The sequence below is a fragment of the Desmodus rotundus genome, chromosome X, assembly GCF_022682495.2.
Source record: "Desmodus rotundus isolate HL8 chromosome X, HLdesRot8A.1, whole genome shotgun sequence".
NCBI classification, from domain to species: domain Eukaryota; kingdom Metazoa; phylum Chordata; class Mammalia; order Chiroptera; family Phyllostomidae; genus Desmodus; species Desmodus rotundus.
The window spans coordinates 61,120,301-61,133,316 of record NC_071400.1 but is presented as its reverse complement, the minus strand read 5'-3'; the positions used below and the strand labels follow the sequence as shown (position 1 = coordinate 61,133,316).

Here is a 13,016-nt window from a genome sequence, read left to right as displayed (position 1 = left end):
ACCTTACCAAGGCCTTTATATTCTGTAACATCCGTCCACCCCCCCCCCCAGATTTTTGTCACTTAGTGGGCTCCCATCACCAAGTTTGAGCCCCAGGTGGCTTTCAGGCTTCCTTCAGGCTTTTTCTGGGTGTATCCACACGCTCACCCCCACAATACCTGCCAGACCCATTACATAAATTATACCTTCCTCCTGTTATTTGAGATTGCTGAATTTGTGATGATTCCCCTTGTTACTTAGTTAACGTCTTCAATGGAGATTCCAGAGTATTTAACCCTATGCCCGATGAGCCCCGAGGTGCAGGTTGCAAGACAGACCCAGAAAGAAAACCATCCAAAGGGACAGCATCACATTTCAAATACAGCAGTCTCTAGATTTTTAGTCAAATTATTTTTTGTTCTAGTTTGACATCACCGACAATTAGAAAACCCAACAGGAATACTTAAACATGAGTCAACTTTAATTAAAGTAAAAATTACAACTTTCTTCCAGCAACAAATGATCCCATCTTTTCAAAGAGGGTAAAAACAAGAGTATTTTGGATTCTGTCAAGTACAGAAGTAGGCAGATGGATTTAGGTACAAGAGTCTGTCTGTACACATAGGCTTGAATAAGTACACAAACTACTAGGCCAGAGGGATTGGAAATAGCCTTTCAGATGAAAGACCGTGAGTCCTTGCCAGGCCTTTATTTGGGAGATCCACGGAGTTAGAAAGGTGGCTGACACCGGAACAGACCATTGTCCTTACAGCACACTGGAGATTTACCACCCCCAGTAAACACGGGTGTTACATTCTTGTACTTGTTCTGGACCATTTCACTCTGCAACTTTTACAAACTTTTTAAACAGAGGGGTGCGGGAGAGCGGCAGAAGCCAATGAGTAAATGACAGTGCTGTTAAAACTGCCGTTCGAAAACAGCTACACATGGTTACTGGGCAGTGCTGGGTCTGAGGGCAAGGCTTCCCAGCTCTCCCAAGCAGAGAAGTGGGTGGTGTCAAATCTGCCTCCTGCACCCATGTCCTTAAAACAGGACAGGATGGGACAACCACACCAGGTATTGTCACCGAGGTCTCAGAGAGCAGCTAAAATCTGCCTCAGCTCTCCACCCTTCCTGGGACCTATGTTCCGTTCCCTCAAGGACAAAAGGAACTATGTTTTCTTAATAAGGCTTTAATTTCTCCTCCCAGGTGAACACAGTGCTTAAAGTGATCTCCACTAATCAGAAACTATTTCTGCTTTTATTTTCTTCTTCTTCTTCTTCTTTTTGGTGGTATCATTGTCCTGGAAAAAAAAGAAAGGCCACAGAATCTGTTAACAGAACCATTCCCACTCTCCCAAAGGGAATTCAGGGAAGTTGTACACAGTCACGCCTTTTCAGGATCGCTAAGGATATTCGGGGTTAAATCATTTTTTGCACATAACACAAAGTCCTAAGCTTTTCAGTGGTGCCCCAGTGGTCTACTTTTACAAACAAGAGCAGATTCCCAAGCTACAGCCTTCCTACCTACCACCAACAGAATTCTAACTATGAGCGGTTACTACAAAATGCCAGGACCTATCTCTGTACATGCGCCGCGGTAGAGGGGGACAAAGCCACTCCAGGAATATGGGGCAGCTCCCAGAGTAACCAAGCTGGCACCCATTGGGCAATTCCTCCCTGCGCCCACAGGACTGAGTGGGCCGAGGTATCCTGAACATCTTTATACACACCCCATCTCCTGGCTCTCCTGCGCTCTCCGGAGCAGCTTTGGCCTTCTTATCCTTCTTCTTCTTTTTTTCCTTTTCCTTCTTAATCACCTGTGGAGACGCTGGCGAAGTCTCGTCACTGTCACTCTCTCGCTTCCGCTTCTGCTAAGGTGGAGACATTTCACCAAAGGTTAACATCTTATGCAAAATCGGATAGAAAGGTTAAGTGAAAAGGTGTGGAGCTACCAGAAAAGATCCTGACTGGGTACAATAGGAAGTTTTCTAATTATGAACGCCAATGCATCCTTAAATTTACCAAGGATTCAAAGATAGTCTCATCCACAAAGAGCAGGAAGCCATGGGGACAGCAGGAGAAGCAAAACAGAGCTGAGGGAATGAATGGCCCTGTAGTTTTTGGAGGCCAACCTCGCTAGTATAAGAAGTTGAACCAGGCTCTGGCTGGTGTGGCTCAGTGGACTGAGCACCAGCCTGTGAGCCAGAAGGTCACTGGTTTGATCCCAGTCAGGGCACATGCCTGGGCTGCGGGCCAGGTCCCCGATTGCGGGGCGTGAGAGAGGCAACCGCACATCGAGGTTTCTCTCCCTCTCTCTAAAAATAAAACCTTTAAAAAAAAGTTGAACTACATGTCCCCTGGGGGTGCTCCCACCAGTCCTCCAAAGTAGCAGGCAAGGCAGGAAAAGCTCTTGCAGAGAGCTTGCTTCGGGTCACTCAGTACCACCCATTATTCCGTGCTGTCAGTGGTCCCCAACCCTGGGAAACCAAGCTGCCGCCGCATGCGTCCCTTCAACTTTTGAAGCACTGAACTGGTGCCATCTAGAGACACTTGCCAGCCTCGGGTGGTACTGCTGCTCCTGCTCAGCCCCAAGTGTCACAGCCTCTGATTCCAACACACCTGTGCCATCACCTGACCCAGGGTGGGGGCCACGGGAAAATGTAACCCCACAGTTTCAGTGGTGTTGCCTAAGCCGAGGTGGAAGATAAGGCTGGGGCAATTCCTGAGCACACGTTTCTCCCAGCAGACACGTGAAAGTGAATTGTCACCTACGGAACCCGAACACCCCGAGGCGCACAACAGGTTATCTCTCTGCAGCATGCACCCGCAGGGCTGGGAGGCCCTGCTGTGCTGAGCTAAGTTATACAGCTGGACTGCACAGTCGCCAAAACAAGCTAAACTGAACCATCTCCCAAAGTGCATTCCAAACTCATCACAGTATGCCACTTACCACCTTTGGGGTTTGTACTGTTTCGGCACCCACCTCAGTCTTCACAACATCACTGAAAGGAGAGGCAGCAATGTTAGATGCGCTGAACAGCTTTCCGTGCCGGCACTGCCTTCACTGGCAGTCAGTCAGTGATATCTGGCAAGTCTAAAGCCACCATCAAAATGCTGACGCTGGACATAAGAACTTACCACTTACTGTTGCAGACTGACTCCCTCTAGAGTCCCACAAGCCAGACTAGAAAGGGATAACTGTCTGCTGCAGAGGACCAAGCAATTGACCCGGGCAGTTGAGGTAAAGCAACCTGCTGCCACCCGACAGCCCCTAAGGCTTTTTGCGAAAGGCCGCATGGGTTCCTTGGCTCCCACGTCTAGCAAATCCCCACCCCACCCCCGTACTCCGCAACCAAACCTGCTCCTCACCTGGGCCCTGTGACCTCCTATCCTCGTTTGTAGTTGATGTACTCGTCCGTGTGGCCTGCATGCTGCATCTACCCCTCCGAGCTCAATACCCTCCCACCCTCCCCTGTAGCTGAGGCACTACTGCATCCAGGCGAGTGTGAGTCTCTGCCTGCCCTGGGTGTCTAATAAACTAAAAGCCCTGCCCTCACCTGTAGTCAACATACTCCTGAATCCAGGTGGCGGGCGTACTGTCTGTGGGCTTGCCATGCTTGTCCAGAAGGCCCTGCTTGATCATCAGCTTCTTCTGACTTGCCTGGTGGATGTCAGGGTTTCAATGTCAGAATGGTGCCAACACACACAGCAGGTATTATGACTGCGTGCACATGGCTCAGGTCAAGTTTCTTCCTTGTATACTCCTTACAGCCCTCTACACAGCACTTGAAATTCACCCTCTCTCCAACAGGAGCAAACGAGGGACTTGTTAAAGCTTACTGTCTTGGTGAGAGCCTCTGCACTCTTGGTGAGTGTCCTTTTGTGGCACGGGGCCTTCACACATACTACCGTGCCTGCCCTAGACCCTCCCTCCCCTCTTCGCCTCACAGACATCTACGTCACACCTTTCACACCGGCACGGCTCAAGTGAAGCTCCCTTACCCAGATCCCCTCAACAGGTCCAGCCCTTCCACTGTAGACTGTACAGGTGCCACACACCTCTGCACTCCTTGATAAGCCCTTGGCTGGGCTAAAATTCACCATTCCGTTGTGCAATTTTGAGTGATGCCCATCTGCTTCCTCCCATTAGATGGGAATCTCTAGGGTCTGAGACAGGCCACTTTCCACTCACCATCGACTCCCCCAGAGCCCAGCAGAAGGCAAGGCTGTGGCACAGAGGTTACACCAACAGCTGCCCAAGTATTCACCAACGCTAAACCAAATACCCTGGCAGAAGACACACCCTGTCCCACTTACCTTTGGACCTAACCCCCACTTCCGAGGATAAGTGTCTCTTTCCATAATCACTCTCTTGATCTTGGCCACTATCCCGTGGTCACAGGTGGAGATCACCGCTGTGGTCATTAATGCGACAGCTGCAGGTGTTGCAAAAAGATGAAAAAAGAATCATTTAAAGGAGAAAGACGTGGTAACTGGCAAGCCCAAACGCCACTGTTTCATATAGCTTTTTCAAACTCAAAGCTCTACTGCCTTAATCGAAGTATCCTTCACTGAGGACGTACACAGGGATGTGCAGAGAAGTGGACTAAAGGCTCTTCATTGATAACCATGGACATTTACTTCCATTCGTAATGATTTCCTCTCTCCTCCCTGGAGAACCAGCTGCTGAGACATGGCCTCCAGCAGCAGCCACAGGGACGGGGTAAAACCCACTCATCTCCACCCTCACATGTGCCTGTCTGACACGGCCCTTTGCCGTGAACACCCCTAGAGACCCCTGGCCATACAGTGAGATCAAACCGAGACCAGGACTTGGGGACCTGCCCTTTGTGAACCTGGCCATGATGGTGCAGAAAAAGTAAGGACAACATCCCCTCTTACCTATGCAGATTGCTTCCCCTTTGGTGGTGATGACCACGATCTCCTGATTGACTTCAATGCCATCCTCATATCGGAGAACACCTGGAAGCATGATCTTCGCCCCGTAGCAGATTGCATTCACCTACAAGGATGGTACCTCCCGTGAGAGCCCCAGCCACTGCCCTCCAGCCCACACCACAGCAAATTCAGACACAGGGGAGGGGGCCTGTGAGCACCTCCCCACCTTGACATGAGGCTAACACCATCAAGAGCCACTGGCCACAATCAACATGTGAAGAAACTCTGAATGACAGCAACCACTCACCACACACCAGGAGTTTACCCACGCTGACTCAGCAATGTTAAGTAGGACTTTAAATAGCTATGCCTTCTATGCCTGTGGAACTTTAGCATGTTTTCATTTTAAAGCAAAACCCAGCCTTAGTCTCCCTTAATTGTTCTTTTCTATCACTTATCATTAAGAGAAAAAACACCTTGACAAAACTAATCTATTAGATCTATAGGGACATTTGGGTAGTAACATGATCCGAAGCAAGATTACCAAGGCCAACTGCATACAGGTTTTGGCATAATTTATAGGCCAACAGGTACAAGGCCACCTCTCCCTGAGTTCAATGGCACTCAATGCATCCATCTGCCTTGTCCCTTCTTGTCCTCACTCACCCTAGATCTCTTGCTGACCACATTCTACCTTCCCCTTAAATTTTCCAAGGAGCTACCAGTATGACCCTGGCAAAAGGGTATATATCACATTTATGTTGTTCTGTTTTATGTGGTTAAGTATTTTCAACCATTATAGTGGCATGTTTTAGTATAACTCATTGATTTTTGTTTATTATGAATTATAACATAAAAGATACATTGAATAGCCCTGGCTGACGTGGCTCAGTGGATTGAGTGCCAGCCTGCTAAACAGAGGGTTGCGGGACAGGTCCCGAGTTGGGGGCAGGGGGGAGGCAACCAATAGATGTATCTATCTCTTGCACAGAGGAGGATCTTTCTCTCCTTCTTTTTCTGTCCCTTCCCCTCTCTCTAAAACCAAGTAAATAAAATCTTTAAAAAAATCTATATAACAAGATATGAATATGAATGATTAACCTCAAATTATTATACATAGAATTTATATCCTTCAAAGTTAGAGAATTTTTTATTGCTACATAATATTGAAAACTTCATTATGCAGTTGGTCACAGAGACAATCTTAACGTACAAAGGGCCATTCTCTCATCACGATACCATTAGGAATAAAAAGGGTGTTTATAAAATTCTGGACTACCTGAAAAGAAACTCATCCTTAAATCATTACTAAAGAAGAAACCCAAGCTGACAGTACTCTCAATGTTATTTAGTAAATATACTAAGAAAAAAAAGGCTTGAAAGGCTCAGTGATGTTTAGGTTTTATAGACTCAAACAAGTATTTAAACATGACAAAATTTTATGAAATTCCCAAAAGAGAAATACCTTATGTCTTTGAAATTCTCCAGTGTCAGCTTTTTATCCTCATCAAAACAACTTTTTCTAGCAGTAATTTTTTTAAAAAATCAGTTTATTAGGCACATGGAAAACTACCAGGTTATAAGGGCAAATTCCATGTACTACAGATAGTCTATTTCTTGAATGAAGTTACTTTAGGAAAACTCTTAGGTAATTGCTTAATTTGTCTTATGTAAAAATAGTATTAGGCCTAGCATTAAACTTTTACTTTAATTCAATACATTAGGTTTTCTTTTTTAAAGATTTTATTTATTTTTAGAGAGGGAAGGGAGGGATTAAGAGAGGAAGAGAAGCATCTATGTGACGCCCCCTACTGGGGACCTGGCCCGCAACCCAGACATGTGCCCTGACCGGGAATCAAACTGGCAACTTCTTGGTTTGTGGGACAATGCCCACCCCACCACACCACATCATAAGGGCTAAATCAGTATATTTGGTTTTGATTTAACCAATCAAAAATGCTTCATTAACAAAAAAGGAAAAAGACCCCAGGGTCCCACCTACAAAACCAGGAGGAAAAAAAGGGCAAAATAAGAGACAAACAATAACAACTCAGAAAGCCCAAAGAAAAGTAAGTTCACATCATGTCCCCCCCCCCTTTAAATACAAAGTTTTCAGAACATGAACCATATCTCATCTTCGAACACATTTTGTCCAAATATGGACTTGACGCACAGAACTTACTGCACTGTCTTTCATAACCAGCCGTTTATGAGATGTTAACAGCTTCTCCAAAGGGTAAACAACTCGCCGCAGGTAACTCTCATCCTTGTGGTTGTCGTACAGCCACTGGGCATCAAGCACGTCGTGCATTGTCACCATGTGGTCCTGAGAAGCAGCCGTGTAGAAAAATTATTCATGGTCATTGTATCTCAAATAGCCAAGCAGATGCCAAACTTCCCAAAACTGAAATGAATTTAGTCTTGTCTGCTACTCTAAGCTCATTAGTCTTCAGTTTCTTTAGAATCACTTCTCTTTTGGACATCTTTAACCTGATGTATTTAAGTCTGAGCAAGCAGTTTTGTAGGCTATGAGGTAACTGAATAGACTAATGCATTCTATCCAACCATCTCCCCTAGCCTGTGTTTCAATGTCCCAAAGTTTAATTAACAGAACAGGGAAGCTGCCCCGAACTGAACTCAACACTTTGGAAATTGCCTTTTCCAGGACATGAAGCAGGTGGAGTTCTACCAAGAGCTAGAATATACAGGGTGAGGCAAAAGTAGGTTTATAGTGGTTCGTATGGAAAGTAATACAATAATAAATACAAGAATAAACTGTTTCTTGTACTCACAACTGTATACCTACTTTTGTCCCAGCCTGTATTGCATTAAGTACCAGCTCCAGAACTGCTAGCCCCGCAATGGTGTACCTTTTCGCTCATGACTCCAGAACGAACCCTCCGAAGTTCCTGCATCTGACCGCCAACTCCCAATAACAAACCAAGGTGTACACACAGCGTCCGAATGTAGGTGCCGGCCTCACAACTCACCCAAAAGATTCCTAAGATACATACAAAAGTAGCATAGTCTCCAAAGTAAACATGTCACCAGTTGAGAAACCCAGAGTTACTCTCTATCTGAGCCAGAAAGAACAGAAACAATACAAGGCCATGGCTGCGCCATATACTAAGGGCATCTACTTTTAACAACAGAGTATAATTTTCCAGAACCCATTCCTCCCCACATATGGTCTGTTAATTCAGTTCCTCACAGACCTAACGACTCACCTAATCTTCTTTCAGGATCATACTCAATCATTTTGCTCTCATAGATGGTCCGTACTCGGAGTTGCCTCTTTACTGCAGCAATAAGAGGAGGTCGCTGGAACAAGGCACCTGTCAGAGTTTCTAGGGCCTGAGACCAAGCACAAACCAAAATAAACACTCTCGTTGCACAGATTCTCAAATAAGATCAAAGAGCATACTTTAGGAGTTTGAGGACACAATCAAAATGTACAAGATTTCTCTCGATCATTTAAGATCTAAAAGGCCCTTTCAATTTTTGCTTCTTTTTCAACTACACAGGGATGGCTCAGTGCTGGATCAGAACTCTCCTCACAAGGGACATGACCGGAAGTGCCCTTGTCATCTGTAGTCACCTGTCCAGGCTGGCTAGGGCAGCCCACTGAGAAGCACACAAGAGAGTCCAGCCAGGAAAGCCGACCCGTGTGCAGATGCCGAGGGGCTCAGAGATCCAGGTCACCAAAAGATTCCCTCCCTATAATTACAGACTTACCCTGGCAAGTTGGGTCCCCCCTTCAATAGCATTGTGCAGCCGGACAATTCCCACATACTCTTTGCCTGAAAAATGACAAAAGAGTAGTCAGGTGTGGCTACTGAGTTTTCTGTATTCTATATATACTCCTATCACTTCCATTTTATGCACCAGAAAATGTAGGCAATTTGACCTTCTGGTTCCTGTAAAATTTTGCAGCAAGACAGATTTCATGGTGCGGATGTGGGAAAGGAACGACAACACTTTCTCTCACTGGGACTTCAACTTCCAATGTGCTGACAGGGGCAGTCTGAGTACCCAGTGTAGAGCCTGCCTGGAAAAAAGCCTTTCAAGGTCAAGTAGAATCTTCCCAGATGAAAATGCAATTTAGGCAGAAGCAGCAGCATGAAGTGAGAGGACCCTGGAGCAACAAGCTGAAAAGCTGCACTTTAACACAAGTCTGCCTCAGGGCTAGGAATAGACGTAGCTCGCTCAACATGCACAGGCCTAGCAACCTAGCACTCCAGGGAAACGCAGATGCAGAGCACAGAAGGCACACAGAAAGTAAGACTATCTCCGCTTAGGATTTTTTTCTTTTTTTTTACTAATGAAGAAAGTTTCAAGAGCCAAAAGGTAGAAGGGAAAGGAAATACAGGAAGCCATCCAATCTCAAATTAGCCACGTCTTCCTTCCCTCTTCCACATACCTGCGCTCTGTTGTGATTTTACCAAGCGGGTGGCTCGTTCTATGCAGACGATTAAACAGCCGGTCACCTTGGGATCCAGAGTGCCACTGTGTCCTGTCTTCTCCACCCGCAGTATTCGTCGGATCCAGGCTACCACCTCGTGGGAGGAGGGGTTGGAGGGCTTATCAAGATTAATGAAACCTGTCCTAGAATGGAAAAGAAATTACTGGGCATCAGTTCTGGTCCCGTAATAAAAACGAAATCTAAAGAGTAAAAAAGAAGAGTTCACCATGGGTACAAGTTATATGATATTTAGGACAATGCCACTCTGAGATGCCATTACCTCTTTGAGTAACTGATGTAAAAAGGGTCATTTTTAAAGAATAGAAGTTTGAACAGTGCTTGCTCCGAACACACCTACCTGATATAATCCCCAATCTCTCTCTTCAGAGGATTTGAACCACAAGGAAGAGGTGTGTAATGTGTTGTCCTTATATTTAGCTTATCAAAATTCTAGAAAGCAACGATACAACACAAGATAAAGTTAAGAAACCATTAATATATGAAAAACAAGAAATCACCACCACCACTGTGATGTGGCTACTGTTCAAATTCACAGACCTGGATCTTGCTCCTGTATGTTCATTATCTGCTGTGACAGACTGGTAAGCCTCCTTACATACTAGAAAAATTACTCATGAGTAATAAGACCAATTTTGTCACTCCTCTAGAAAGACTTCTTGGGGTACTACAGGACAGACTGGGCTTCACCATGCAGGTTTATGAATAAAGCATGGACTAGCTTTGATTTTGTCTGGGACAAAAGAGCCAAATCCAGGAGGACTGGCGACAATATTCCTCAAACATGACTAGTTTGTTCTTGCTCCAGATACTCCTGTCTCTGCTTTCTCATGTCTGCTCCTTTTTACTCTCCTTTCTCAGGCTCAATCACTGGTCTCCCCCCGATTAAAGCCCATCTTTCACATCACCCAGTTTAGTTTCATTATGGCGTTTATCATAAACACCAATTATTTTAGTTATCTGTGTCCCACCACTAGATTTTAAGTTCCATTGGAATAGGGACACTGCCTACCAGGTTCACTAGTATATTCCCAGGGCCCACAATAAAAAAGCAGATGCTATTTAAATGGCAGGCACAGCCCTGGCTGGTGTAGCTCAGTAAATTGAGTGCAGGCTGTGAACCAAAGGGTTGCTGGTTTGATTCCCAGTCAAGGCACATGCCTGGTTTGCGGGCCAGGTCCCCAGTGAGGGGCACACGAGAAGGCAACCACACATTGATGTTTCTCTCCCTCTCTTTCGCCTTCCCCTCTCTCTAAAAGTAAATAAATAAAATAAAACCCAACACAATAGTCAATTTCTAGATGACATGTTACATGCCAGGCACTGTAATGTGGTTAAACACATTACATGAATTACCTCCTGCAGCCCTCAGCTTGCCTTCCTGAGCTATTATGAGCAAACAGCCAACAGCCTCAAAGAGGTTAGAGGTTAAATGACTGGCCCAAAGTCACACACTGCCTGACCCAATCTGGCTTTAAAGCCCATGCTTCTCAAGCACTAAAGTGTGGCCCACAAACTGCTTCAAGTCTGGGGGAGGGAGGTGGGTTCAGCTGGGGTGGGGTGGGGGGATGGGGAGAAAAGGCACACAACTGTAATTGAATAACAATAAAAATTAAAAAAAAACTGCTTCAAGTCTGTAAAGTGAAGTACAGAAACCAAGAACTAATTGTTTATAAACTTTGAGCAGTCTGATGTCATTTCAACATTTTAACTGTATTCTACAACAGTGTTGGGTACATTGGAAATGGTGGGGAAAAAAACAAAACCTGGTCCTTCACGTTAGACACCTTAAGGAACACTGCTTTAGACTCTATCACCTAGCATTTCCTAAGGGAAGGATGCTAGCACTCTTCCACTCTTCACTAAGCACTCTTAAGGAACTGCTTAACACTTAAAAATAAAAGCCAGACACTGACCTGATGCACAATGTTAGCCACATACCTTTAGCAACAGGGGCCACTGAGATGTGTCCAACTGAGCCACTTTGGATTCAGGTTTGATAAGAAATTCTCCAGCATGTTGAATTTCCTTCCACAGGACAGAAACGCACCCTATTAGACTTCCCACGTGATTCTGAACAATTCCATTACTACCACAGAAGCTTATGCCTTTTCAATAGAACCCAAGCTAGCCAATGCCTCTTCACTGGAACAAGAAATTACCTAAAATCTCAGAAGGGTAAGTGAAGTGCCCCCAAGAAGGGTACAGCTATTTAAAGAGACAGAGGACAGTGGGTCTGCAGGTGGAATAAAAAAGAAAATTTCAGGGAAAGCCCAACACCACATAGGAAACTAGTGTGATAGGAGATACTTAGATTGGCTGGGGCTGTGTACAGTAACTGCCCAATTCTAGCCTATTACTTCAAAGCCTTTAAACGTAGTTTTCTCTAATTTGTTATCTAAATAATCTTTATTTTTAGTCAAAACAAAGGAAAACATATTCCTACTCACTGCAACATCTTCTTCTGGTAATGTCTTGGGCTCTTTTTTCTTTTTATGCTTCTTTGGCACAGCAAATACTAGAAAAACAAACGAGATTTGGAGTTCTTTCCGAAAATAAACGCAACAAAGTTTAAAATAGAGAAGGAAACCAGGGTAGGTGGAAAACGGATGTTTGGGCTACAATTACTGAGGAAAACGATGTGTAACGCCGTTTGTGCGGGGCGCATAAATCCGTAACTAACTAGAAGCAGTCGCACGTGTCGGCTTCCTTTAGGTTCACACCACGTGGCGGTGGCGGGGCTTCACCTGCTGCAGAAGCGTTCAGCCCACACGCCGGAAAGATCCATTAAGTGACCACTTGACCGTCCCCGCGTGTTTGTGACCTCTAGAACTTCCTTACGTGTCGAAGGTACATCCGCGCCCCAGCCCCAGCCCCTCAACCTCTTTTCTTCCCCAATCATCCTTTCCGCCCCTCACTCCCTAGCGCTGCCTGTGGAGTCTAGGCTGCAGGCAGCACAGGTACCGCTAGGTCTCCTGCCACCGCAAAATCAGTGGCATCGCCGCCGCCTTTCAACGCTGACCCGGGTCCTAAAAAGGCTGCGCCGTCAGTGGTAGACCCGGGCCTCAAGGCATCAGCTCATCGCGAGGGCCTCCCGCGATCTTGCCCTCACTCGTGGAGCCAAAGCCAAGAGGTAAGCCTGGCAGGAGGCCTGGCAGCGAGAGAGCGAGCCAGTCCGGTGGCTGGAGCTAACGGAGAGCTCGGGCTCCGACGCCGTTCCCTGCTCCCTAATCTCCGAGGCAGTGGAGTTGACCCCAGTAGGGGTCAAACTCGGCCAAACAAATCGTGAAAGAACGACCCTTACCTTCAACGTCCGCCATATTTCCGTGCAAAGCGTGCGAGCCTCGTGGGCAACCTCCAAAAGAGAGATTAACACTCCCTCGGATCTCAAGCCGCGCCACTAGACCCCGCCCACTTGTGCGCGCCCCCGTGCGTGCCGCGCAGCGGGGAGGAGTCAGTATGGAAGGGCTAAGCCTCAGGCGCGCGGGACAACTGAGCATCTCATTAGCTAGTTTCTCCCCAGTGCTGCTGCGCCTGCGCCTGCGCGTGCGTTGTGGCTCTCGCCCCCGCCCACAGGAACTCAGGCTGGGAAAGCCGCGCAGTCCGCCGCGGCCGACCGTAGCTTGTGGGCGTGGCCTGGGCCGCTGTTCGTTTA

The 13,016-nt window shown here is 46.4% G+C and overlaps 1 protein-coding gene and 2 non-coding genes across 4 annotated transcripts; all 3 read right to left on the bottom strand.

Annotated features, from left to right (window-relative positions):
• Positions 1-371: 371 nt before the first annotated feature.
• Positions 372-12,774, bottom strand: DKC1 (dyskerin pseudouridine synthase 1). Of its 2 annotated transcripts, none has more exons than XM_053917575.1 (15): positions 12,666-12,774; positions 11,812-11,879; positions 11,303-11,389; positions 9,702-9,793; positions 9,302-9,486; positions 8,617-8,681; positions 8,109-8,235; positions 7,752-7,882; positions 7,064-7,207; positions 4,885-5,005; positions 4,300-4,418; positions 3,540-3,643; positions 2,933-2,984; positions 1,713-1,853; positions 372-1,283 (listed from the first exon to the last, which is right to left on the bottom strand). In XM_053917575.1, the coding sequence occupies exons 1-15, from the start codon at positions 12,679-12,681 to the stop codon at positions 1,218-1,220; spliced, it is 1,518 nt and encodes a 505-aa protein (XP_053773550.1). In that variant the 5' UTR covers positions 12,682-12,774; the 3' UTR covers positions 372-1,217. The 2 variants fall into 2 exon arrangements, with proteins under 2 accessions (XP_053773550.1, XP_053773551.1); XM_053917576.1 differs by having other exon boundaries at positions 1,713-1,850.
• LOC112308225 (small nucleolar RNA SNORA56) lies at positions 3,062-3,190 on the bottom strand. The gene has a single exon (XR_002975148.1). It is a non-coding gene; the product is annotated as a small nucleolar RNA SNORA56 (small nucleolar RNA).
• LOC112308224 (small nucleolar RNA SNORA36 family) lies at positions 7,399-7,532 on the bottom strand. The gene has a single exon (XR_002975147.1). It is a non-coding gene; the product is annotated as a small nucleolar RNA SNORA36 family (small nucleolar RNA).
• Positions 12,775-13,016: the final 242 nt, after the last annotated feature.